Raw genomic sequence first — 25,823 nt, 5'->3', positions numbered from 1 at the left:
TTTATCTTGCCAATCTGTTATTTTCTCATTTTGACAAACTGTATTAGCACAATTTATCTAAATTCAGACAAAATTTAAAATACAAGTAGAAAGTGATATTTTTGACTGTAAAAACCACAAGCATGTTTAAGGAATCATTTTCATAACTTGAAATGCAAATAGAAATTGTACTTTTTTAAAAAATATGCACAAGTTTTGCAAACAACAAAGTTCTATGGTACTATTTACCTAAAAATGCAGCCAAGGCTCAGACGTTTTTTTATATAACAATTTCAAACTATTTATAGACCAATCAGGTGTTCTGCATCAAATAAGAAGACACACATTATTTATGCAAATCCAAAAAAATAGTGTGTGTCACTATAACACAGATGAGAACAGCACAGGGATAAACCTGCAGGTCTGACAGCAGCTGTGTCACTCAGCGTTTACACTGCAATCTGCCTTTGGTGGCTTTTTTGCAGCAACTGTGACAATCACTAGTATAATTGACAGTGTTGGGTAAGTTACTTTAAAAAAGTAATTAATTACTAATTACTTAGTCAATATTGTATTTAAAATACTTATCTAATTACTGTGTCAGAAAAGTAACTTAATTCCTAAATAAATAATTTAACTAAATACTTCTTAAAATCCCTATAAACCTTGAGTGGACAAACAATTCAAATTAAACTCTTTAAATAATAAATAAAGTTTTTTAAAGACGGAGACTCTACAGTATGCAGAGGTAGCATCTCTTCCACAATGTAGCCTGCAATCATTTTTTAAGCTCACCTTCAGACGCTTTCTGTGCTGCTGAAGTAAAATCAAGTTTTGCCTGCTTAGCAGGAGTTGCCGCGGTGTTATCCATGGATGACGAACAAGGATCATAGCTTACATATTACTGTAATATTCTGGTCTGCTTGTTTCAGAAAAGTGAAGAGACGGGAATATGTCCATTTCATAAAACAGCCCCTCGCTTCAGCCGAGTCCGACATCTTCCGCTTTAGAATACGACTGTGCAGCAAACTGGCGTGAGATGACGCGCAGCTGCACTACAGCGATGTTAAGGCGGCAGAGTTTACTTCTACCTTTAGAAGACAAATTATTGAAATTAAATAATGATATTCAGCGAGTTTAATTATTTTACAATGTAACGCAAGTACATTGAACAGTAATTAGTTACTCTACTTTTTCAGAGGAAAAGTAATTTAATTACAGTAATGCGTTACTAAGTAACGCATTACACCCAACACTGATAATTGACACACAAAACAAAACAAGGACTACACTACACACTAACTACACAAGGTGACACACTAACTTGAGACTCCAAAAAAGGTAAAACGTCACAAATCTCTCACGTATCAAAACTCTCTCTCTTTCGCTCACTCGCTCTCTCTCTCTCGCTGGTCATTCCTAAAACTCCCCCCTCTTCCCAAACAACCAGATGCCACATGTTGCCATATATTTTTTTGATTGGTTGAAATGGTATATTTTTCCACCAATAGGGAAGGAGTGCTTTTCCTTTTTCTTTTTTCAATCACAAGCAAAGCGTGTTTCCTAGTAGTGATGGGATTTCCGGCTCGGCTCACTAAAAAGAGACGGCTCTTTCGGCTCCCAACCGGCTCTTCAGGTTGTTTGATGGTTTAATTAATTTATTATTAACAAAAATATAAAATTATGCAAAAAAAAAAAAAATTACTACAGTGGTTTTATTTATATATGTTTATATATAAATATATGCGGTGGTCCCTAGAGACAAAGCACGTACAAACTCCAAAACACATTTCTAGCATTAACTGAACTTCCAAAACAGAGCTACTAGATCACTTAAATTACACAATTGAAATCATATTTGTATGGTTTGTGTATTTATACACAAGCACTCATATATATTCAAATAATTTAAAAAAAATGTTCATTTACCTGTCACTACCACACACCAAATCTGGTCATTGGTACTTCCTGGCTTGTGTAGCCACTAGGTAACAAAAGCTCAACACTGCCCCCTAGCATCCTGGAGCGCTTATTGGGTTTTGTACATGCTTTAGGGGTTTGTACGCGTTTTGTCTCTAGGGGCCACTGTAAATATACTTTATTTATTCACTCCACATAAAATGTAATAAATAAATCATATAATACAAAACCAACTATTCAAATTTCAACTTTTAACTATTTAAATTTTCAGCTTTTTCCAACAACACAATTAAATATAAATTAAAATATGAAAACAACAACAAGAAGATGCACATTCTCTGTCATATGGGCCTGTATGAATAAACTTTCTGAATCCTTTATCATCCTCAACTGAAAATAGTTGTGGATGATTACTATACCTTTCTAATGTTGTTGTCCCTGGCTCTCTTTCTCTCCCTTTCCTTCTGGCTCTGTTCCTGTGCTACTGCGAGTGTAACTACTGCCCCTCCCCCCTCTTCCCAGCGCAAAGCACAAGGATCGCGTGCGGAGTGAAGCGGAAAAAAAGTGCGAGAGAAAGAAAAATAAAAAAACCCCACGGCTCCCAATAAGGAGTTGGCTTGCGTCGTTCACTTCCAAAGATCCGGCCCTAAGAGCCGTTTCGTTCGCGACTGACACATAACTATTTGCTAGCGCTCACCTTAGAAAACAGTTTTTACCGTTTCTTCCTGTAGTAAACGCCACAGTTTTATTTTAAAAAAAAAACAAAAAAAAAAACCCATTGGTTTTACGGGGGCCTATCAACACAATTTAAAAACTGGTATATAGTTTGAGGTCCACACATTCGACACAAGTTGAAATGGAGACCCCAGGGGGTTAATCATAAAGCCTTAAGTTGGCTACTTATGTATCGGGCTAATGTTTAAAGCTTTCACTTAAGCTTAAATTAACTCATATCACTGCTAAGTAATGTTAGTTAAGTTCACAGCATATTCCATAATAGCGCCGCCATACTACATCACTCTCAGTGCATTTCAATCATTTCTCCAGCGAGTTTGATAGCTAGCAAAATAATAATCATAATTTTAAAAAATAACGTACAAGCACTGGAAAATTATTTACTAATATTCACCTATCATGTGACTGGAGAGCGCAAACTCCGCTCTTGTCGTTTTCCATCAAACACTCATTCAAACAGCAACCTGCAGGTATGTTAGCGCGCTCATCCCCGACTGTCTGAGGGAGGGGCGGGGTCACACGTTGAAACAGACAGAGGCGCAAGGCAGCCCAGGCTGGGAAATTTTGCTTTTACATTTTGCGATTCATTTTATTTCTCTATCTGATAGGAAAACGATTCAATCAGATAGTTATTTGTGGTGAATGAAATACAGTTACACTTTCAAGCACTTTTAAGCACCACATCTGAAATTCAAGCACTTTCCAAACCTTAAAAAGACAACATTAAAATTCAAGCGTTTTTAAGGATTTCAAGCACCCGTACGAACCCTATCTATTAGTGGGATGCAAGATGTCAACAAATATGTTGTAGGTGTGTTACCACCACCTTCTGGTGAGAGTATCACACTATAATGATGAGCTACAATGAGAGTTGCAATGAAAATAATGACACAATTATTAAAATTATTAGAAAATTATTAAAACATTCAGACGAGTTCAGCTGATGATATTTTTGTTTCATTGTGTGCTCATAAAATATGATGTTTGTATTTTCTTGTATATTGTGTGGTTTTTGTTTGTGAATGTAGATTCTCTATTTATGGAGGAGCCCAGGATGGAAAAGATAAAGCTGCTGTTAACAACCAGCTGTGCACACAGTTTCAATAACAGTGTAACTGAGATATTTTTCTCACCTCCTGTGTTGAAGTCATTGTTTCCTCTGTAGTGGCTGAGCTGAATCCAAATGGCTGAAACACACACACAACGTATATATTTTTGTCAGGGATAAAATACATGTATATTCTTTCTATACATCTCTCACGCACACACACTCACACAGTTTGTAAAATCCTCGTCTGGATTCTACAAACGACGTCTCTGTGAAGGTTCTCAGGCATCCAGGTTGTGGTAATTTAAGGATCTTACACCATGCTAGCCAAAAGACTCAATTTTTCCACAACTGCTGCCCATAGTGGAGCTCATCACAGCCAGGGAAACCACCATAAAGATTAATAAATGACCACAACCTAAATCGGAACAAATCAGGATCAAAGTCTCAGCCACTCTCTCCAGTGCAAAAGTTCCTACATCAAACCTTATAATACAAGAAAAGAAAGCAGTCACATCCCTGAGAAAAAGACAACTGTTGTTCGTAACACATTGGATTATCAAACAAAAATTACTACTCTCCTCAGTGGCAACAACAACAAAAAAGTTTAGTTCCCTAAAAGAACTTGAAAAGGATGAAGTCAATTACTGCCTTGCATACCACCGGTGAAGCGAGAAAAAAAAAGTGTGTGAGAGAGAGGGTGAGAGAAAAAACAACAACACGACTCCCAAGAAGGAGTCGGCTCTTATCGTTCAATTTAAAGAGTCGACTCTAAGAGCCGTTTCGTTCGCGACCGACACATCACTAGAGTGCACACATGGTAAACTGCACGCTTTAGTTGTGAAGCAAAAACACTGAAATCTGAGTAATAAATGGAAATCTTGTCTTCGTTAGCGATAGCGAAGACAAGATTCTCCATATCGTTTACTGTTGGTGTACCGTGAAGAGCATCATTGTGGTGACGTTTGTTTGTTTGCCGTTGTCGCGATCGCCTCGTGAGAATATCACAAGGTAAACTGGCGACATTTTAAAAATACTTTGTTGTTCAACAGCAAGTAGACTGACGGATTGTGTTTGAGATAACCTCAAAAATGTCACAGATAAAAGATTTGGTGTTTTTGCTGGTTTGTCAGTAGCGGCTCCTCAAAAGCATGTCTACCATACAGCTGTTCGACTAACGCCAGTTAATCTGGAACACCGGTTAGCTACGGTTAGCTTTTAGCCCAACATCGATCTCGGCTCGCTGGTCGCGCATCCACCTCACGCACACAGTTTTCGACGGGCCGACGCAGAGACGCGGCGGCGTCCTATCCCGTCTGTTTGGAGCTCACAAAATGCCGCAGCAGCGCAGCATATCTCCATCTAGCTGAGCTTGCTAGCGTTTTACTAAATCCAAACGTTTTGGTCGGATATAGACGTTTTTTCTGTTGTTTCGACGGACTTTACAATTTTACATTAAACCAGAACCTAAATAGAAAAAGACGAAATAGCACCATGGTTTGGACCCTGCGACCTATCTCGCCGCTATCCAAAAAAACAAAAAACACTGCAATACACTCTCTCACTCTCAACGTGTTCACAATAAACTGTGAACAGACACAGAGGAGAGCAGCAGAAGACCTCATTCAGGAGCTAAACTCAACATGAACTGAACTCACAGTAAAGTTAGCTCGGTGCTTACCTTTAGATGAGCCCACAAACCGAGAGAAACTCCGTGATGAAGCTGGAACTCTTTCCAAACACAGGAAACAGATCAGGGAGCAGAGACCCACGTGGTTCACGCTGATCGCAGCTACGATCCAGGAGACAAGGGTGGGCAGATCGATGCACGTATCGATCCAAACGTTGGTAGAGGTATATGATCGATACTTTAGTTTTTTCTTTCCTCTAAGGTCACTACTTCACTCCCGCTTCATGAAAAAAGCAGCTCTCTCTGCTCGACTACTCTGCTACTTTGCTCCGCCCCCTTCTTCCTGTTCTGCTTTAAATCGTTGCTGTGTGGTAACGTGACTTGGAAACTACATTTGGGCTACAGAGATGGAGGAGAATCGTGTGGAGATACTTTACTACTGTAAATGCAAACAATCCAGTCAGAGGTCACTGACACTGACAGAGTCCTCTGAGAGAGTCAAAGAATATTCAGGTCGCTCATTTAGTGCTAAAAGTAAAGTTTCAGTTATGTCTCATGCTGGACCTTCATGGGCTGATTACTTATAAACTAAAAGCTAACATTAAAAGTAATGTCAGCTTTCGTGTCAATGTATAATTATTGTATTGGAATTAAAAAATTTTGGAATTCAAACTTTAATTGTTTTTATGTCCGAATAATGTAAACACTTTGTGTTTCTTGTAAAAATCATTCTTATTGATGTAGCACATTTAAAACAACAGAAGTTGATCCAAAGTGTTTTTCAGACAAACACATTTACATTCCACATCTCCAAAGATCACAGTTTCAAAATGTGAAAAACTGAAAGCTGCATCGGTTGTTTTAATCAACACAACAAAACACACCAACAGTGGAAAATTCAGCAAAATTCACACATTTCATTTATTTATTTCACACTTGGTTCAACAGTTTCAACAGTTTTCTTTCAGACAAACAAACCATACTTTCTTTCGGTATAGCACTGCAACCATGCGTGAAGTGGGAGCAGGAAGAAAAAAAATATTCTTATTAAACCCTGCCCCCTATCTGTGATCCAACTTATATTACAAGTGGGCACCAAAAACCAAAGAACAAACTAACATATATCTCCAGGTCCTGACGCAGACAAAACAAATTTACAATCAGCAATATACACTTCACATAATAACAAGGAGAAAAGATAAGTGAATAGAATAAAATGAGGCAAAAAATGTAAAAAACAAAAACAAAAAACCAAATCTTCAATTTTCAAATTTCAATCTTCAATTAACTCCAATTTCATTCATATTGAATTATCATCTAACAATTTTTAAAACAATGTAAATTTGTACAATTCTTTAGATTATAATGAAGAGAGTTCCACAGTCATATACTCCTAACTGTTGGACTCATTAATCTTTGTGTAGTCCTAGCTAGCTGATGCTTAAAATGAAATTTCCTTCTGTCTTCTCCCTCCAAACACATTGAAAATAAACTTTGTAACTTGAAAGGCAAAATATTATTTTTAGCCTCAAACACAATTAATAGTGTCCGTAGTTTCACTAAATATCCTAATTTTAATAGTTTTGTTTTTATAAATAATTTATTTGTATGTTCTCTATATTTAACGTTATGAATCATTCGTATCACTTTCTTCTGTATTAATTTTAGAGGATTTATAGTATTCACCAATGTATTTCCCCAAACCTCCACACAATAACTAAAGTATGAGAAAACCAACGAAAAACATAAAATGCGCATTGATTTGTAGTCTAATAAATCTTTTACATTTCTCAAAATATAAATGTTTTTGACCATCTTCTTTCTAATGTACTCAATTTGTGATTTCCACGTCAAATTTTCATCTACTATTACACCCAAAAAGCGAAACTCTTTCAATCAGTTCTCCATTAATGGACATAATAACTTCTTCTTTCTTTACACAATTTTCAAATATCATTAATTTTGTTTTTGTCAGATTCAAAGATAATTTATTTACATCAAACCATTTCTTAAAAATTTACATCTCAGAAACCATGATTTCATATCTTTCAAATTCTCTCCTGAGCAATTTGTGTCATCTGCAAATAAAATAAAATTTAACCTTTTTACCTTGAGGAACGCCCAATACAATCTTCAATCTTTCAGAGGTGTTCTCGAAACAATATACATATTGCAACTCATTTTCTAAATAACTCCTTAACCAATTCAATGCCACTCCTCTCACACCATAATTATACAATTTAGAAATCAAACGTGTTGTAACGTGTCAAAAGCTTTTTTGTTTAAATCAACAAATACCACAACTGTGTATTTATTATTATGGGTTGCAGATGAAATATCTTCAATGAAAGTCAATAATGCCGATGCCATTGATCTATTTTTACAAAATCCAAATTGATTTTAATTTATAAGTTGTTTTTTGTTTTGTCAATAAAACTATCAAGTCTTTAGTTGTTTATTATAGTAGTCTTTCTTGGCTTTCCTCAATATTAATACCAACTTATTTTTATAAACTTTATATTTATATAAATTGCTTATGTTTAAACCACTGTATGTTCTTAACTTTTATCTGTTATTTTTTATTATTGTGTATATTTTCTGTTTTTGTGTTTTTATCTGTTGTACAGTGTCCTTGGGTGCTTTGAAAGGCGCTATTTTTAAATAAAATGTATTATTATTATTATTATTATTATTATTTCATTTCCACATTCTTAGATCTCTGTGTTATATAATCCCTTTATAATTAATTTTTCTTTTTACACGCATTTGCAAGACCCTTAGTTACCAAAGGTTTCAAATTCTTATTCCTTTTCTTATACTTAAATGATACCAATGGACAATGTTATCATCCAAGGCCAAGTAAGTATTTAATAATGCTCCATATGCAACGTTAACCTCATTAACATAAACCTCCTTCCAGTCCACTTCCATGAGATCTTGTCTAAATGTATTAATTGCCTCGTTATTTCTTACCCTTCTATGACTCTTGAACCCCACTTCTTCCTTTCTTTTCACATTTAAATCAAAAGTAAAAAAGACTGGTACGTTTTGATAATGTTACTCTCCATGCTATTAATAAAAATATTAGTGTTTCTGATTTATCCATTATTCTACTGGGCTTTATAATTAAAGGATAAAATCCTTATCCAAATAATAATAAAAAAAAATCTGATGCAGCCTTATTATTTGCCTCTTTAAAAAGATCGATATTGTAATCAGCTGACAAAAATAAAGTCTTATTTCCCTTAGCCTTACTCAATAAGTCTTCGACTACCTCTGTAAATAACTCAATCTGTGTTATTTACAGAGTATATCAGTTTCCTGTATATACACGTAACAATTATATTACTTCTTCTTTCTATGTCCAATTCCACTGTCACAGACTCCAATAAATTGTCGATAGCCACAGACATATATTCAACTTGTTTACATTTCAAATCACGATTAACAAAAAGTGCCAAGCCTCCTGCCTTCTTCTTAGATCTATTTACAAAGTATAAATTGTACCCTTCGATACAGAAATGACAACCCCTATTCTCATCTAACCATGTTTCAGATAAAGCAATTATTTGAAACTTGCCTCTCAAACTATACAAAAAATCTTTTATCGAAGCAAAACTTCTATAAAGACTTCTGCTATTAATATGAATGAATGAAAATGTATTAGCTATTTCAACCTTATCCCTGAATTGCTCCTCTGTATAATATTCACATGTGACATTAATTGCATTAAGCACATTCCTTTCAGGGTCAATACCTGCTACAAAATCATATAGCTTATGATCTGAGTCATCGAGCATTATGCATAATTATTCTAAGAATATCTATTGGCCTCGAAAAAGAAAGAAAAAGATCCTAAAATGTTGATGAAGCATGGTGATTGTAACAAACTTCATACTCTCGCTGTGTTCAAGGAGTGCTCAAGAGACATCATCAGAGTATCAAATTGTTATATTATAAACCCTCATTAAAGCAAACAACAATGTCAATGTTGTGATAAATTAAAATGAATCTTTGGTAAAGAATAGGGGAAGCTCGTGGAGTCATTTTTGACAAGGATTTGTCCTTCAGTGCAAATTTTAAACATGTAGGATGGCTATCTTCCATTTACATAATATCTTTTAAATTAGAATTATTCTGTCTCAGAGTGCTGCTGAAAACTAGTTCATGCATTTAATAATCATAATACTACATTTTGTTTATAGGCACATTTTTGACCCTCAAGGTCACCTTACAATAGCAGACAATTTACAATTTATTACTTCTAGTGTGGACTACTGTAATTTATTATTATCAGGATGTCCTGAAAACTCCCTGAAAAGCCTTCAGATGATCCAAAATGCTGCAGCAAGAGTACTGACAGGGACTAGAAAGAGAGCAGATTTCTCCTATATTGGCTTCTCTTCATAAAATAATTTCCAGGCAGATTCAATATCTGGTATGAGATCAATTCTTTTCTGATCAAAGTGAAATAGATCCTGAATTCTGCTGTTGACTGTTGCAATAACACACTGGTCACTAACACTATCTGCAAACACCAAAGCAGTTGTGTGTTTATGTCTGTGATAATGAAATTAAATAAAGATGGATTTTTTGATATTTTCAATTTGATTCTATTTGATGGGACTGTCAATAATCTGAAAGAGATTTATGGAGTTACAGTAAGCTTTAAATCAATCCAATTGCATTTATAGCCAATTATAGTAAATTTCCATATGAACTCATTCAGTCAAGGGGCTGGTCAGCTCTGCAAAGTCAGCCATGAACTGGCGGTAGTAACCAGCAAGTTCCAAGAACAGTCTCACTTTTTTTTTTTTTTTTGCATTGGGACACAATGGCTGCTGTTTTATCATCTGTGGATGCACCTGTCTGCCTCTAGTGTACCTCCCTCCGTCCTACCACACAATTCTTCCAGTATCACGTCCACCTACTGCACATGCTCCACCCAGGTATCACTATGAATGACAACATCATCCAGGTAGGCAACAGCATATACAGTGTGAGGATGCAGCACTCGCTCCATGAGACGCAGGAAAATGGCCAGGCTCCAAACAAGCCAAATGCAAGTGTGACAAATTGGTACAAATTATATGGACAGGAGAGTTTTTCTTTGGACTCTGCAGACAAGGGAATCTTCAATCGCTTTGCCGTAATCATCAAAGAACCGTATAAAACCATCATACTACAAGGACTATTATCTCAGTTTTCAGCAATTCACCAATTTCCTTTGCACAGTTTGTCTATTTTGCTCAGGCAACCTGTAGGACCATATTTGCTGCAGTCATATTTTCGGCGCTGTGTTGTAGTGAGATAAGTTTGTGGATGTTGTGTGCAGCTTCAGCTGTCCTTTTAACTGCTCGCTGGTTAGCTAGCGTGAGCTATAAGCTAGCAGCTAGCCTGGTTAATGACACTAGAGTTCCACGCACATGTAAACAGCTCGTCTCTACTGCTTTAACTGTTGTCCCGATTTGTGATTGAGGTGTGAGACAAACGGTCATTGGTCCAAGTGCTTCAAAACAATGATTTTATTAAACAAGAAGAAATACACAGTCACAATAGTCTGCATTAGCAGAAATAGCATAATAGTTTAAAATTTGAACGGTGAAAATCGCACAAAAACTGCAAAATTAGTTCCACTGCAAAGAAGCATGAAGCAACTAGAAAAGTTTGCATTTCCTGCAAAAAATGCTGTGATTGCCTTGTAGTGGAATCGGAAAACAGCAGAAGGAGAACAATCTGCTGAAAAGAGCTGAAGAAGCTGACGTTTGTGCTTAAAACAGCTGAACAATCTGGAATTTGTGCTGAAAAGAGGTGAAAAACTGATCCAAAAATATTTAAAAAAAAAAAAAAAAGTATAACAATTGTGAGCACCAAAAGATATAGCAGGCATCAACTGAAGGAGCTGAAAAATTACCGGACAAAGTTGAACTTTCTGCAGAAATGGAGGCGAATAAACTTAAATTTGTGCTCGAAACAGGTGAAGAAGCAGAACTTTGTGCTGAAAAGAAGTTAAGACACTTAATCATAGTATGACCGAGAAGGTTAGGCAAAAATACTACCATTTGGCACCAATACTATGCTTTGGCAGAAATGCCATGTTTTAGCACAAATACTGTCATTTTGTTAAAATATTATGATTTGGCAGAAATACTATGCTTTAGGACAGATACTCAGATTTGGCTCAAATACTATGATTTAACATAAACAGTTTAACATAGCAGAAATACTACAACAGAGGAAATACAATGATTTAGCAGAAACACTGTGACTCTGTAAAAATACTATGATTTACATGAAATACTTTGTCTTAGCAGAAAAGCTATAATCTAATCTAAGCAAGTTTTAGCAGAATTTTGAAAGTTTCCCATTCATTTCAAATGGGACCAAAAAAAAAAAAAAAAAAAAAAAAAAAAAAAAAAAAAAAAAGAAAGAAAGTGGAAGTAGTTCCATGGCGTAAAAGCACAGAGCAACTAGAATAAAGAGAAACAGGAACTCAATAGTGTGGATGCTTTCAGCCAGTGTCCGATGGCCTCGCCTCTGTCAGTGCGCCCCAGGGCAGCTGTGGCTACAATGTAGCTGCCATCACCAGTGTGTGAATGGGTGGATGACTGAATATAGTGTAAAGTGCTTTGGTGTCCTTAGGGAGTAAGTAAAGCACTATACACAGGGCTGCACATAAGTGGTCTGCAGGTGCGCATTCGCTGTCAAAATAAAAGACGTGCACCAGATAAGTTGGAACACGAGTTTGAGTACATAAGATGTTCTGGAGGAGGATGGACATTTGTTAAAAACTCTTAAAGATGTAGAAGCAAGCTCTGTGCAAGAAATTCTGAAAATACGCTCTTCTTTTGAGGTGGAGGAACACACAAAAAATTAAAAAAAAAAAAAAAAATCTCCTCTAATAAACGTCCATCTGTGTCAGTGGAAAAAATTGGATTCAGACAGTTAAATGTTACTATTTGTCATGTCAGTCTTTACTCAGGCAGTGGAAGTGAAATCATGGCTCAAATATTTGTTATGAAACCAATTATTTATTTTTACACCAAATTAGTGTTACCTTAGTCATATTTGATGAACATCCCCAGGACATAAAAAAAAAAAAAAAAAAGAAAGTCTTCAAATCTTAAATTGGTCTAGAGATGTTAACCTCTTAAGCCCCAACGCCCCCTGATACGGGGGCAAAAGGCAGGAGATCAGTTAGGCTTGGGGCTTAAGAGGTTAATAAATTACACCCAGCATCCTGGACAAGTCTCAATGGAAGCGTTTGTGAGAAGACAATCGTGTAATGGCAAAGCTGCAAAAGTAACAGGCTAACAGTAAACCACTAATATTAAACATCTACAATACTACATAAATTTTGTGATGAAAAACACCAAATTTTTATTTTTTCCCCCCCATCAAAGAACTCGCCACCCTTTCTAAATGTGTTTAAGTGTAATATGTCCCATTATTTGTATTTTTTCCCCTTCTGAAGCTCGTTGGCAAAATTGTCTCCCCAGAAACACATTGTCTTTTGTGATTTTGTTTTCTACCGTTGTATCAGCAGTTCTCCCCATTTGCTAACATTTTCTTACGTTGCATTTGACCTTTCAGTATCAGTTCTGTGAAAATTAGTAGGGATTACCACAGCAGGTTGAATAAGCATTTAAAAAGTTCTATACAAGATAAAAATATAATTAGTAGGAAACTTTTATGCATTTAAAGTTTAAAAAAAAAAAAAAAAAAATCTTAAAGAAGCTTGGGAACCTTCTCTTTATGGAGAAAAATAGTATAAGCACCACACAGCCACACTTACCAATATTGAACTTTAATGGTAAGCAGGACAGTGTGGAGGTTATACCACATTTAATTCCTCAAAGATAAAACAAAATATTTACATTTTAAAATACTTTTAAGATCAAACTCCTGTCACACTAGTCACAGGTGAGTTTTATGTGTTTCTTCATGAAGGTTACGAGTACTTGAATGTGAGAAGCTTTCCTCACAGTGACTGCACTTGTATGGATTCTCTCCCATGTGGATTTGTCTATGCATGTTAAGGTTACCTGCAGTGGTGAATAATGACCCACACTGGTCACAGAGGTACTTTTTAATGTCACCGTGAATAAGTTCATGACGTCGTAATTTACTTGGAGTGGGGAAGCCTCTCCCACATTCTTTGCAGTAGTTCATTTTGTCTCCAGTGTGTCTACGTTGATGTATTTTTAGGGTCCTTTCCTGGCTGAAAGGTTTTTTACAAATGTCACAATAAAATGCTTTCCCACCACCACAACGATAGCAGTGTTCAAAACTGGATCCTTCTGAGTTGTTCTGCTTCTAAACAAAGACAAATACATTTAACATAAGTTACACGTTTAAATAAACTTTAAAATAAATTTTGTTTCTATGACGTAGAGGAACAGAAACAAGTGTTGATACCCCAGAAAGAAAAAATACATACCTCACAGTAACTGCACTTGTAGAGTTTCTTTCTGGTGTGGATCTGATGGTGCCTTTTAAGGGACCATGAAAATTTAAAAGTCTTCTCACACAGTTCACATTTATACGGTCTCTCCTCAGTGTGGGTAAACATGTGGCGTTGTAAGTGTACTTTTTCTGTAAACTGCTTGTCACACTGATCACAGCTGTAAACATTATGTCCCGTGTGAATGCGTCTGTGTCTATTTCTGTTCCCTATATGGTTGAAAGATTTTCCACAAATGTCACAGCTGTATGCCTTGATTCCAGAGTGGGTAACGCCATGCTTCCGTAAGCTACCACTTCGAGTAAAATATTTACCACACTGATCACATCTGTATGGTTTAACTCCACTGTGGATGAACTTGTGGTTTTCCAGGCCTTCTTTCTGGGTAAAACGCTTCCCACAATGATCACAACGGTATGCTGTAATATCACTGTGAGAGACTTTATGCTTTTTTAGGGCACTTTGCTGAGTAAAGGACTTCCCACACAAGTCACATCTAAACTGTTTATATCCCCCGTGGATTCGTTGGTGTCTTTGTAATTTACCAAGGCGAGTAAAACATTTTCCACACAAGTCACAGATGAACAGAATCTCTCCAGTGTGGAAGTCCGTGTGTTTTCTTAGGGACTCCTTTCGAGTAAAAGCCTTCCCACACTCATTGCAGCTGTATTTTCTTCTCCCGTGGGGTTTGTCAGCCTCCTGAGAGGGCTGACATCTTTGCCCCTTTCGGTCCTGCAGTAACAGAAATACCAACAGAGGCATTGAGTTAAATACAGTTATGGAACAAACTAAACAGTCAAACTCCCTCCAGTTTTCTGTATAATTTTAAACCAGAGGCCTATTTCAACCATCTACTGGTGGTAGTACATTATATACAAATGGTCAGAAGAACCAAACAAAATAATTTGGTAGTATAGTCTATGGAACTATCAGATTTAAGTATTTAAATATTCTCACGTCATCGCCATTCCTAGTGCTTGTACACACAAATATTCAGTCTTGTTCTTGTTTTTGATTTGACTGCTAAGATCAGACCAATTTAGCTGAAAGCCAACAAGGAGACCCAACGGATTTACTTTGCCAAGTGGATCATCAAGGCCTTGCCGTTTTGGTCCATTTAATCAACCTTTGTTGTTATTTTTCATTTTATTTTCAGTTGTTACAGACTGGGCAGACATGGCTGGCAGATAGGAAAGGTCTATATTTCTACAGGTTTTTAAATTGTATTCTATAACACGTTAGACTGCTGACACCGTCATTACTCCAGCATTTGTTTATCTCTAGAGTTACATTTAATGAGACTACTAGGCCAAACCCTAAAATCATTTCACATTATTTTGACAAGAATTTTATAAAGAATTACAATAGTAAAATGTGGAACTTTTGCAGGTTCTGGTTAGAGTGACCCTAAAGCATGTAGCAGAGCAGAGCAAGTACTACTGCCACCAGCTGCACTCCAACACAGTGGCGTTCAAGTCTGCTGAACTACAGGATGAGAGACTCTAGGGATCACCACAACAACTACTGTATAACATTTCCAAACTGTAATACAATAATATCTAATGAAGGAAAAGTGTAAATGTAATGTGTGCTACAACAGTAATTAAAATTATATTATAGAAAGAGAATAACATTACATGATGTACTATTGGGGGCTTAATATAAACCTCGCCTGTGTTTTGGTGCCCGTGAAAATGAACTTTGTGTCAACTTTTGAGCAAATTGTGACCATCATCAAGCAAACCAACCAAAGACGATGAAGGGCACAGTTTCAATAGTAGTGCAACATATTTTCCTTACCTTTTCTGTTGAAGTCATCGTTTCCTCTGTGGTGGCTAAACTGAGCCTAAATGACTCAAAAATGTTGCTCTGCTGCTTCGTCAGACTCTTCTCCACTTGCTAACCAGCAGGGACACAAACAGATCTTTATTACATGCTACGGGTCTGTGTGTCTATGTTCATCAGGCAACACAAGGTACAACAGCTAGCTTTGATCTCTAGTTTAACCTGTTTCAAGTCAGGAAGGAGAGGCAGGAGACTAAATTAATAGTATCAGCTTTAACATTAAGACACAGAAGAATCTGGTAGGTTATAATTGTTCTTCCATTAACTTTATCCTTTAGATACGGATTTAACAGTTTGAGTTGATTCGTTTGGCTACAGCTGGTGGTGTTTCAGTATCAAAGCAAAATAATAACAATAATAATACAAAAAGGATTTCAAACATGCTTATTCTACAGAACAGACTTTAGACCCACCTACTATCCAATCACAGGTCTCAGTGATCTTCTACAGATTTTGACCATCGTCAGAGAATTTATTGGTCTGAAGGCAGTGTTTCATGCTTATTGCCCCCCCCAAACTTGAACATAAATTGCTTTGAGCCAGTTAGTGACAGTATGCCAGTGTAACCCAGTAACAGGTGAACCACTCTTATGACACAGAAAACTTGGGTTTTTTAAAAACCTAACAACAATCAAAATCTTGCCTTTTAGTGCAGACTTCTGGAGAAGGCATGTATTCCTGTTGGACGCTGTGTTTTTAAGGACCAGTCATGATGATGACCACATGCTTCTCCATAACAAAGTGAACTCTCTGTAGCTGAGACCCAAATAGATTCTGGCACATTCAGAAGTTCTTACATTGTCAGGGCTCAGCAAGGCATAAGTCAAAGCACAGGACTCACAGGGCAACAGAATAAACACAAACTAACCTTTTTTTGGGATATCCACTCAAGTCCAAAATGCAAGGAAAACAAAGAGCAACAGAATCTCAGGAAGCATAAACTAACATGTTAACTAAAAAGATATGAGACAGGGCTACAAATACTCTCTCACACACTCAGGGCTAATTGGGAACTGGACACAGCTGAACATAATTAAGGAAAATGACAGACAGAACTTTGAATCCTGACTCAAGTAAAGCTTGAGGTAGTCCTCGTGCCTGGACTAAAGAATAAACCTAAAACCTTCTTATGATGAGTTCACATTAATCCTACTCAATTAGACCAAAATTATTTAACCCTGTGATGGACTCGGGGTGGGCAGATACCATGTAGGTGACCCTGAACTGGAACTGAACTGAAAGTTAAAACTGAGGTATGCAATGATTATTGTCAAAAGAGGCACATTTGTGGAATTTCTGAGTAAATAAATCACATACAAGAACATCACACATGACATTAAAAATCTAAACTTTCCACTCGACACAATTTAAGATAAAAAAAAAAAAAGTGATTTAGCTACTGGAAAAAATGATGCTTTCATGGGTTTAAAAATAAAATATATATATATGTTAAAAGATTATTTTGTGACCCAGAAAGATTAATAAGAGTAATATTAAAACTTAGTAGTGGCCGCCGTTGTTGGAAACTGGAATTGGCTGGGCCGCGCTATGAATTCTGGGATATGTTGGGCCACAACGACCCATCCTTCAAGTCTGGGGAAAAAAACAGGACACATTTGTCGGGCGGATTCGTAGGCTGGACACAGCTTATGTACCTTGATAGTTATGTATCAAATGTTTAAAAATGTTTGTTTGCATGTTCCTATGTACAGGCCCTGGAACAGCACCTTCTTAATGCTACAGCGCTTACCTGATTAGAGGCAGACAAAATCCAACAATCATATGACCCCCTATGAGCAGCACTTTGGCGACAGTGGGAAGGAAAAACTCCCTTTTAACAGGAAGAAACTTCCGGCAAAACCAGGCTCAGGGAGGGGCGGAGCCATCTGCTGCGACCGGTTGGGGTGAGAGAAGGAAGACAGGATGAAAGACATGCTGTGGAAGAGAGACACAGGTTAATAACAGATATGATTCAATGCAGAGAGGTCTGTTAATACATACGGCATCACTCAGAACAGAAGTTAATCTTCTCTCTTCCAAGGACCATGAAAAATAGCATCTTATTTAGCATTGCTCAACCCATTTTACATGGTAACAGTGGAAATGTTCCAGCAGAAGAGAGTCACGGAGACATAGATAGACAGATAGATCTTTGTTAAGATGGCCATAATGGGCAATCCCACCAACATGACAGCAGAACTGATGGGAGAGAACATGTCCAAGCAATTACTTACATTTGTTTGTGGTAGCAAAGCAACACCAAGCCTCATCAGTGCCATGAAGAAACTTTCAGCAAAAAATGAAGCCATTCTAAAAAGAGGAAAATTTTTTATTTTCAATAAAAACTAAATGTTCGGCACCTCATCCCTCCTCACACCCTGCCCTAGTTAGATGAGCACACCATACCATCCCAGTACATCCTTCCTTCAGCTACAGTACGTACATTTACAGAATCAACTGACCAGTAAATCCATCTTTACACAAGTATATTTGTATCTTTTGCACAACCCCCAGTTATGCTCAGTACATGACTATTTAGACTTTTTTTTTTCACTGTTTTTTTTCGCCACTAGATGCGCTGAAACAAAGCATTGAATTAATGAACCCATTTTCCGTTCAGTTGATGAAGTGGTTCTTTGCTTCATTTGCACATCACTATCTTATACCACTGTGTTGCTTAGATTGGTGGCACTGGGAATTCAACAGACAGTAAAAGAAAAAGACACAATAGAGTTAGTAACACAATCATCTTTATCACCCCTTTGCTAGACTGAAGTCTAACTGTGGTATAGATCATCTTATGAAATCCTTCTGAAGCTTCGTGTTTAAATGAATGTCAAAGAGCCTAGTCACATTCAGCTTCTTAAAAATTGCTATTAATGCCTTGTTCCTTTCTTGAACATAGACCTGACATTCTAATAGTACATGCTGAACAGGTTCCAGTTCACTGCAGGGCAAATAATAGTGCCGAAGGATTTTGATCTCCATTGCCGTTTACCTTATACACCTCAGATTTCTAGTAGAAAGCAGAAACATGCCACCTGTAAAAGTTTATCTAATGACACTGCAGTGATTGGGTGTATTAAGAGTGGGAATATATCTATTTGTCTATTTATCAAGCCATGATGGTTACTGGTTATTAAACACTAAAAGCATCCATGGAAGTACTGAGACTAAACGCTACTTTTTGTTGGGGGATAAGTGTTAAAATTCCTTTAAAAAAACACACACACACAAACTAATGTAAATATATATACTTGTGCCTTCCTAGTTATAACATTCAGGTTTATTCACTGCAGGTCCAGATATCAGAGCTACCTCATCAGATCCTAGTGTGTCATCAGCTGACACTTTTTTACAGCAGATTCCAGCTGAACTCTGTGGAGCCTGATCTCAAGGTTTTGAAGTCTGACCCTGAAACCAGAAGAGGATCTTCAGATTGATTGTGATCCATTGATTTCAGTCCTGCGTGATCACACTGATGTTTGCACAGAGCAGAAAATGAAGTGAATGTTTTTGCACATTGGTAACAGTGAAACAGTTTATTTACAGCGTGGGATTGTTTGTATTCGGAGTATGAACCGAGATTCCTGAAGCTCTTGTCACAGCTGAAGTTCTCTTCCATGTGTACCTTCATGAAGGTTACGACTACTTGATTGTGTGAAACATTTCTCACAGTGTCTGCACTTGTATGGTTTCTCTCCTGTGTGGATTCGTTTATGTCTTTTAAGATCATCTGCAGTGATAAATGATGAACCACACTGGTCACAGATGTTCTTTTTGACCCCACTGTGAATGAGTTCATGGCGCTTTAATTCACTTGGAGTGGGGAAGCCTCTCCCACATTCTTTGCAGAAGCTCATTTTGTCTCCAGTGTGTCTACGTTGATGTATTGTAAGGTTCCATTGATGACTGAAAGTTTTTCCACAAAGGTGACAACAAAAGTCTTTCCCACCACTACAGTGATGACAGGGTTGAGAACTGGATCCATCTGTGTCGGTCTGCTTCTAAACAAAGATACAAAGACAGTGTAAGTCAGTCCTTCAACATTTTTATCCTGAACGTCACCTCAGATAAAGAGCATTTCTGCCAATATCCAATTACATTTTACTGTTTACATTATAACACTCAGCTCACTGGGCTACAATAAATATCTTTGATCTAGAGGAACAGCAACAAGCACTGGTACCCTGTCTGCAGACATACTTTCACCATACTTTGGGGACATGTAAATAAAACTTACAGACCATTAAAAAGAATTTTTGAGGGGGTCAGGTGGGATGCACTGATTGGTTTTAGTTAGATGACCCTCCTGTTGTTCAGTCAGTGAATACAAGTAAAATGGACTGGTTCTTACAGAGCACTTTTCTACTCTGAGCACTCAAAGTGCTTTATACAACATACCTCATTCACACTGTTAGATCCCAGTTACCCCTGTACAGGTGGTCTGGACAGCTCTCCATCCTTTGGGTCAGAGTCGCTTAATCCCTACGGGTATTATCCTGATAGGTGAAGTTGAGACTAGTTTAAGCCGGTGGTGAGGAGATTCGCTCAGCCTCTAACTGCCTTCATCTAAGTGCCAGCCCTGCACTTCCTCTGACTCTATGCTCTCATTTGCAACCTTAATGAAACATATTTGTCAGCCACACTTATTAACGGCAGCTCTCCTCTAATGACCTATAGCACTTGTTATTGTGCTGAGTAAAATTTTGTGACCTGGACAGTAGGTCCCAAGGACGTATTATAATGAAGTACTAGAATAACCTATAAGAAGCTAAATCTGATGTTATGGGTTAACACACATAAAGTCTTACCATTTACCGTTTTAAGAAGGTAATAGAATCAATGTCCACAATTCTGACTTTGAATTAAGATAAATAATTTTTATTAAAGCAAGATTTCAGCAGGCGTTAGCAAACAGCTTAATTGCAATTTAATCAATCAAATCCAAATAATCAATTTATCACACTATAAACTCTAACTATTCTGTTGCTGAGTGACTACAACCGTTGTTGAGGTGTGTCTTCTTTTAGGAGGGAAGGAGGATCATCGTGCGCACTGATAGAATCCAGTTTCCAGTACAAGGCTCCCCGACTTCACCTTCTTGACTCTGATCCTAACTCAGCATACGATGAGTAGGCAGTTAAAAATTCATAATCCAATCAGTCGATCCACAGTGAAGGGCTATGACTTCTCCTCTGTTGTCCCTCTCTCTAAGTCTTTTCACCGCAGATCTTCAGTCTTCTCACATCCTACTTACCGGCTCGGGACTAGAAGAAAAAGCCCCTCTCTGCTTTTGCCTCCCATCTTTAACACCTCTACGGACACCATATAAAACAAATAGTTTTTCTATACTTAAGGAATTTCTAGGGCAGTGGTTCTTAACCTGGGTTTGATCGAACCCTACGGGTTCAGTGAGTCGGTTTCAGGGTTTCGGCAAAGCCTCCGCTGTGACATGCACGGCTCATCTATGTCTTGAATTTGAAAAAAAACATTGTATTTTATTTTTCGCTAAAGAGGGGTTCAGTGAATGTGCATATGGAACTGGTAGCGTTCGGTACCTCCAACAAGGTTAAGAACCACTGTTCAAGTGTGACTGTAGCTCAGAAGGTAGAGCAGGTCATCTACTTCAGCGGTCCCCAGCCTTTTTTGTGCCACGGACTGTTTTATGTCTGTGTATATTTTCACGAATCGGCCTTCAAGGTGTGGAGGATAAATGCAACAAAATAAAACCAGTACCGGTACCCAAAAAAACAGGAAAAGACCCAGGGAAACTGAGTTAACGATAAAAATGATTAGTGGCGACTGCTGATCTACTTAATCCACTCTGCATGTCACAAGATACTAACCCCAAGCTGTTCTCCGGAGTGTGAATGTTAGATAGAAGAGGGAGAAATTTTCACTTACTTTGTATTATATTAGGAATGTTTTAAGAGATTTGTGTGAGATTTGATTGAATATTCTGTAAATTAAGTATTTTTACATCCCATTGAGATTTTAATTTAAGGTAATTAAGGTTAATTAACATAACGCTTCAAAAGAATTGCAACTGTAAATCCTCAAATATGGCTACAAGGTAACAGTAATCGTTGTTTTTAATTAGATGACTTATTATGTTCTTTACTGACACTGTCAAAATTCCAGCAGCCATGGCAAATATAATATGGGCCTAAATATGGTACAACGTGGATATTGTGAATACAGAAAAGTAATAATTAACTTTTTTCATGATCATGGATGAAAAAAAATAATGATTGAAATCTGATCATCAGCCAGCACTGCTGTTATAGCTAGCAGAATTACTAACTTGCTCACAAGTTACTTACTTACTGAGCAGAGTTGATCCAAACAGTGACACTGAAATTAGAAGATAAAAATATAAATACATACCTCACAATAACTGCACTTGTAGAGTTTCTTTCTGGAGTGCATTTGGTGGTGTTTTCTCAGGTAACGTGGAGCTTTAAAAGCCTTATCACACAGGTCACATTTATAAGGTCTCTCCTCAGTGTGGGTAAACATGTGGAATTGTAAGTGTGCATCTGTTGTAAACAGTTTCCCACACTGATCACAGAAGTAAACTCCATTTGCAGTGTGAATGCGTTGGTGTCTATTTCTGTTCCCTAAAAGGCTAAAAGTTTTCCCACAAATGTCACAGCTGTACGCCTTAATTCCAGAGTGGGTAACTTCATGCTTTAGTAAGTTGCCACTGCAATTAAAAGTTTTACCACACTGATCACAGGTGTACGGTTTAACTCCACTGTGGACAAGCTGGTGTCTTTTTAAGTTTCCAGGTTGGGTAAAAGATTTTCCACACAAGTCACAGCTGTGTGGTTTATCTCCACTATGGATGAGTTGGTGTCTTTTTAAGTTTACTGTCTTGCTGAAAGACGTTCCACACAAGTCACACCTGAATGGTCTCATCCCAGTGTGGATGAGTTGTTGAAGTTTCAGGTTAGACTTTCCAGTAAAATCTTCTCCACACACATCATAACTGTATTTTTTCTCTCCCTTTCTTCTGTGAGGTTTGTCGGCCTCCTGAGAGCGCTGACTTCTCGCTCCATGTTGGTCCTGCAGTGACAGAGATACAAACAGAGGCAGTGAGTGAAATGCAGTCGTGGAACAAACTGAAACTCCATTAGTGGAATCAAAGAGGTCACCAAACACATTGTAGGTGTGTTACCACCACCTTCTGGTGATAGTTTCACATTACAATGATGTGCTACAATGAGAGTTGGACTGAAAATGACATTATTAAAGAAATATTGATTACTTGAGAAAATCTTGTACTTCATAACAAATTCTGTTATGAATATCAATATCATCAGAGTCCAACTGATGATATTGTTGTTTCAATGTGTTCTGATAAAATGTGATCTTTGTATTTTCTTGTAACTTCTGTGGTTTTTGTTTGTGAACGTAGATTCTGTATGTATGGAGGAGCCCAGGATGGAAAAGATAAAGCTGCTGTTAACAACCAGCTGTGCACACAGTTTCAATAACAGTGTAACTGAGATATTTTTCTCACCTTCTGTGTTGAAGTCATTGTTTCCTCTGTAGTGGCTGAGCTGAGTCCAAATGGCTGAAACTGTTCCTCTGCTGCTCCACCAGACTCTTCTCCTCCTGTTACTCAGCTGGGACACAAAAAGTGTAGATATGTATTTTATCCCTTATGTGATAAGGCATGTGATCAAAATTAGGTCAATTACACTTCTTTAGGGAGAACCCCTACCAGGGTTTAAAAAGCTGGTACTCTCCACCATCCACAACTGGACAATAAAGTTTATTGTGCAGCTCATACTGCAGCAGATTGCTCTGGTCTGCTGAAAGTAGAAAGGTTGCCCATGTATGTCAATAAACAAACATTATGCTTGTAAATAATTAAATGTGCTACTACTGCTTCTACTTCCACACACTTGGGATTTTTTTTTTCATTCTAATGTGAAGTGTTTGTTGTGTACTAAGAAATGATGGCATAATATCACCTGATTTATGGGTATCATCTAGGCAGAGTGGAATTAAGAATTACACCTACAGGCCACACTGACCTGTGGATGTAAACATAGGTAGCTCTTCTGTGTTGTGCCATCTGCATTGCCAGAGGTTGTTCGGTTTCCTCAATGTATAAATCACGGCATTCCTCCTGACACTTAGACTACATTTAGAAAAAACATGTCTGAACGGTTTCAATACTGCTGAGATGAGGGATCACTAAGAGTTTTTGTTTAACCAGCAGCTGTCCTTCTCTACCGCCTGGGGCTTACTTTAGGTGCCTTCTCAGCTTAGGCTTTCCTCAACACTGTGAATGGGTTGGATAATGGCAGGTATTATGTATCCTGAAACAAGATAACATTCATTAGTAGGGCCAGGACTCTCCAGTCAATTTACACCTACAGGCCAGCGGGAACTCTTTCAATGATGAGACATCCTGGACCAGGAGGAACGCTAGTTTGAGCACAGAGTCAAGGAGGCCATTTACGCGAAAATGGATCGAGGAGGGGGCCTAATGGTACATCTTTCATGATCACCAAATTTCCCCTTGTGGGACAATTAAAGGATTATTCTATTCTATCTTACAATGTTGTGATTCCAGCCATTCCCCAACTCTCTGTGAATGGTACTCATGGACATTGATCAGTGGTTTTTGGTCAGTGGTCATGAGAATTTGCATATTAATGATCAAGGAACTGACCTCCCAGCCCATTGTTTATTCAGTGGGTGAATTTCAGTCATTGTGCAAAAGTACTGTTTATGCAGTCAGCTGAGACTGAAGAAGTCATTTGGAATTAGTGATGAAACGTTTCTCACGGTATGCAAACGTTTTGCAACCCTGATAATATTCAGGATTGTTCTTCAGAATTCATTGTTTTTTTGGATCAGTAATTTCATTTAAATATATCATATAGCAGACAAACACAGTAATATTGAGAAGTGGAATGAAGTTTATACGATTTACAGAAAGTGTGCAATAGTTACTGAATTAGGCAGGTTCATAAATTTAGTCACCTCAACAGAAAAATGACATCAATATTTAGTAGATCCTCCTTTTGCAGAAATAACAGCCTCTAAATGCTTCCCATAGCTTCCAATGAGAGTCTGGATTCTGGTTGAAGGACCATTTGTCTATACAAAACATCTACATTTCAGTCGGACAACTCATAAAACTATAAAGTCATATACAGTGGGATGCAAAAGTTTGGGGAACTTGTTAATAGTCATTATTTTCCTGTATAAATCGTTGGTTGTTACAATAAAAAATGTCAGTTAAATATATCATATAGGAGACACAGTGATGAGAGTTGTGGTTGAAGGTATTTTGGACGATTCCTCTTTACAAACATCTCTAGTTCATTCAGGTTTGATGGCTTCAGAGCATGGGCAGCTCTCTTTAACTCACACCACAGATTTTCAATAATATTCAGGTCTGGGCTGAGATGGCCGTTTCAGAACGTTGTACTTGTTCTTTTGCATGAATGCCTTAGTGGATTTTGAGCAGTGTTTCGGGTCGTTGTCTTGTTGAGAGATCCAGCCCCGGCACAGCTTCAGCTTTGTCACTGATTCCTGGACATTGGTCTCCAGAATCTGCTGATACTGAGTGGACTCCATGTGTCCCTCAACTTTGACAAGATTCCCAGTCCCTGCACTGGCCACACAGCCCCACAGCATGATGGAACCACCATATTTTACTGTAGGTAGCAGGTGTTTTTCTTGGACTGCTGTGTTCTTTTCCCTCCATGGGAGGGGCTTGTTATGCCCAAATAACTCAATGTTAGTTTCATCAGTCCACAGCACCTTATTCCAGAATGAAGCTGGCTTGTCCAAATGTGCTTTAGCAAACCTCAAGCGGCTCCATTTGTGCTGTGGTCGGAGAAAAGGCTTCCTCTGCATCATTCTCAGCATCTACACCCCCTTAAATAGTCTTTCTCATTATTGGATTCACCTGTGTATGTAGGTCAGGGGTCACTGAGCTTACCAAGCCAATTTGAGTTACAATAATTAGTTCTAAAGGTATTTTTAGTATGTTATTTGCAATTGGTGTTTGTTCAGGGAAAGATATTGCAGACTGAGCAATAATGCATTTCTTGCATTTCTCATGGGTTCTAATGGGGGCCTTTCTTAAAATTACTGGTCCCAGTAACAAAGGCGCTTGTCGACTCAGAAATCGAGGGAAAACCAACAACACACCCAACAGAACATTATGT

General features: G+C 37.6%; 3 protein-coding genes across 4 annotated transcripts in view; all 3 read right to left on the bottom strand.

The window, feature by feature from the left end:
- Positions 1–25,823, bottom strand: part of LOC146511872 (uncharacterized) — a 69,544-nt gene that overhangs the window by 18,208 nt on the left and 25,513 nt on the right. The window lies entirely within an intron of this gene.
- Positions 12,215–16,615, bottom strand: LOC146511874 (uncharacterized). Its single transcript, XM_085171796.1, has 4 exons — positions 16,490–16,615; positions 15,577–15,675; positions 13,753–14,508; positions 12,215–13,628 (listed from the first exon to the last, which is right to left on the bottom strand). Exons 2-4 carry the CDS (start codon positions 15,592–15,594, stop codon positions 13,230–13,232), a joined length of 1,173 nt encoding a protein of 390 aa, XP_085027922.1. The 5' UTR covers positions 15,595–15,675; positions 16,490–16,615; the 3' UTR covers positions 12,215–13,229.
- Positions 18,858–23,294, bottom strand: LOC146511873 (uncharacterized). Its single transcript, XM_085171802.1, has 3 exons — positions 23,150–23,294; positions 22,012–22,692; positions 18,858–19,628 (listed from the first exon to the last, which is right to left on the bottom strand). Exons 1-3 carry the CDS (start codon positions 23,165–23,167, stop codon positions 19,224–19,226), a joined length of 1,104 nt encoding a protein of 367 aa, XP_085027928.1. The 5' UTR covers positions 23,168–23,294; the 3' UTR covers positions 18,858–19,223.

This window comes from Neolamprologus multifasciatus, chromosome 9, assembly GCF_963576455.1.
Source record: "Neolamprologus multifasciatus chromosome 9, fNeoMul1.2, whole genome shotgun sequence".
Classification (NCBI taxonomy): Eukaryota; Metazoa; Chordata; class Actinopteri; order Cichliformes; family Cichlidae; genus Neolamprologus; species Neolamprologus multifasciatus.
The sequence above is the reverse complement of the archived record's forward strand: the minus strand, read 5'-3'. Positions and strand labels throughout refer to the sequence as shown.

What these genes read in the sequence shown, in the direction of transcription:
- LOC146511874 (XM_085171796.1), bottom strand. An exon ending in ACAAGTGCAGTTACTGTGAG is followed by an intron (nt 13,629 to 13,752) that starts GTATGTATTTTT and finishes GTCTTTGTTTAG; the next exon opens with AAGCAGAACAACTCAGAAGG.
- LOC146511873 (XM_085171802.1), bottom strand. An exon ending in ACAAGTGCAGTTATTGTGAG is followed by an intron (nt 19,629 to 22,011) that starts GTATGTATTTAT and finishes ATCTTTGTTTAG; the next exon opens with AAGCAGACCGACACAGATGG.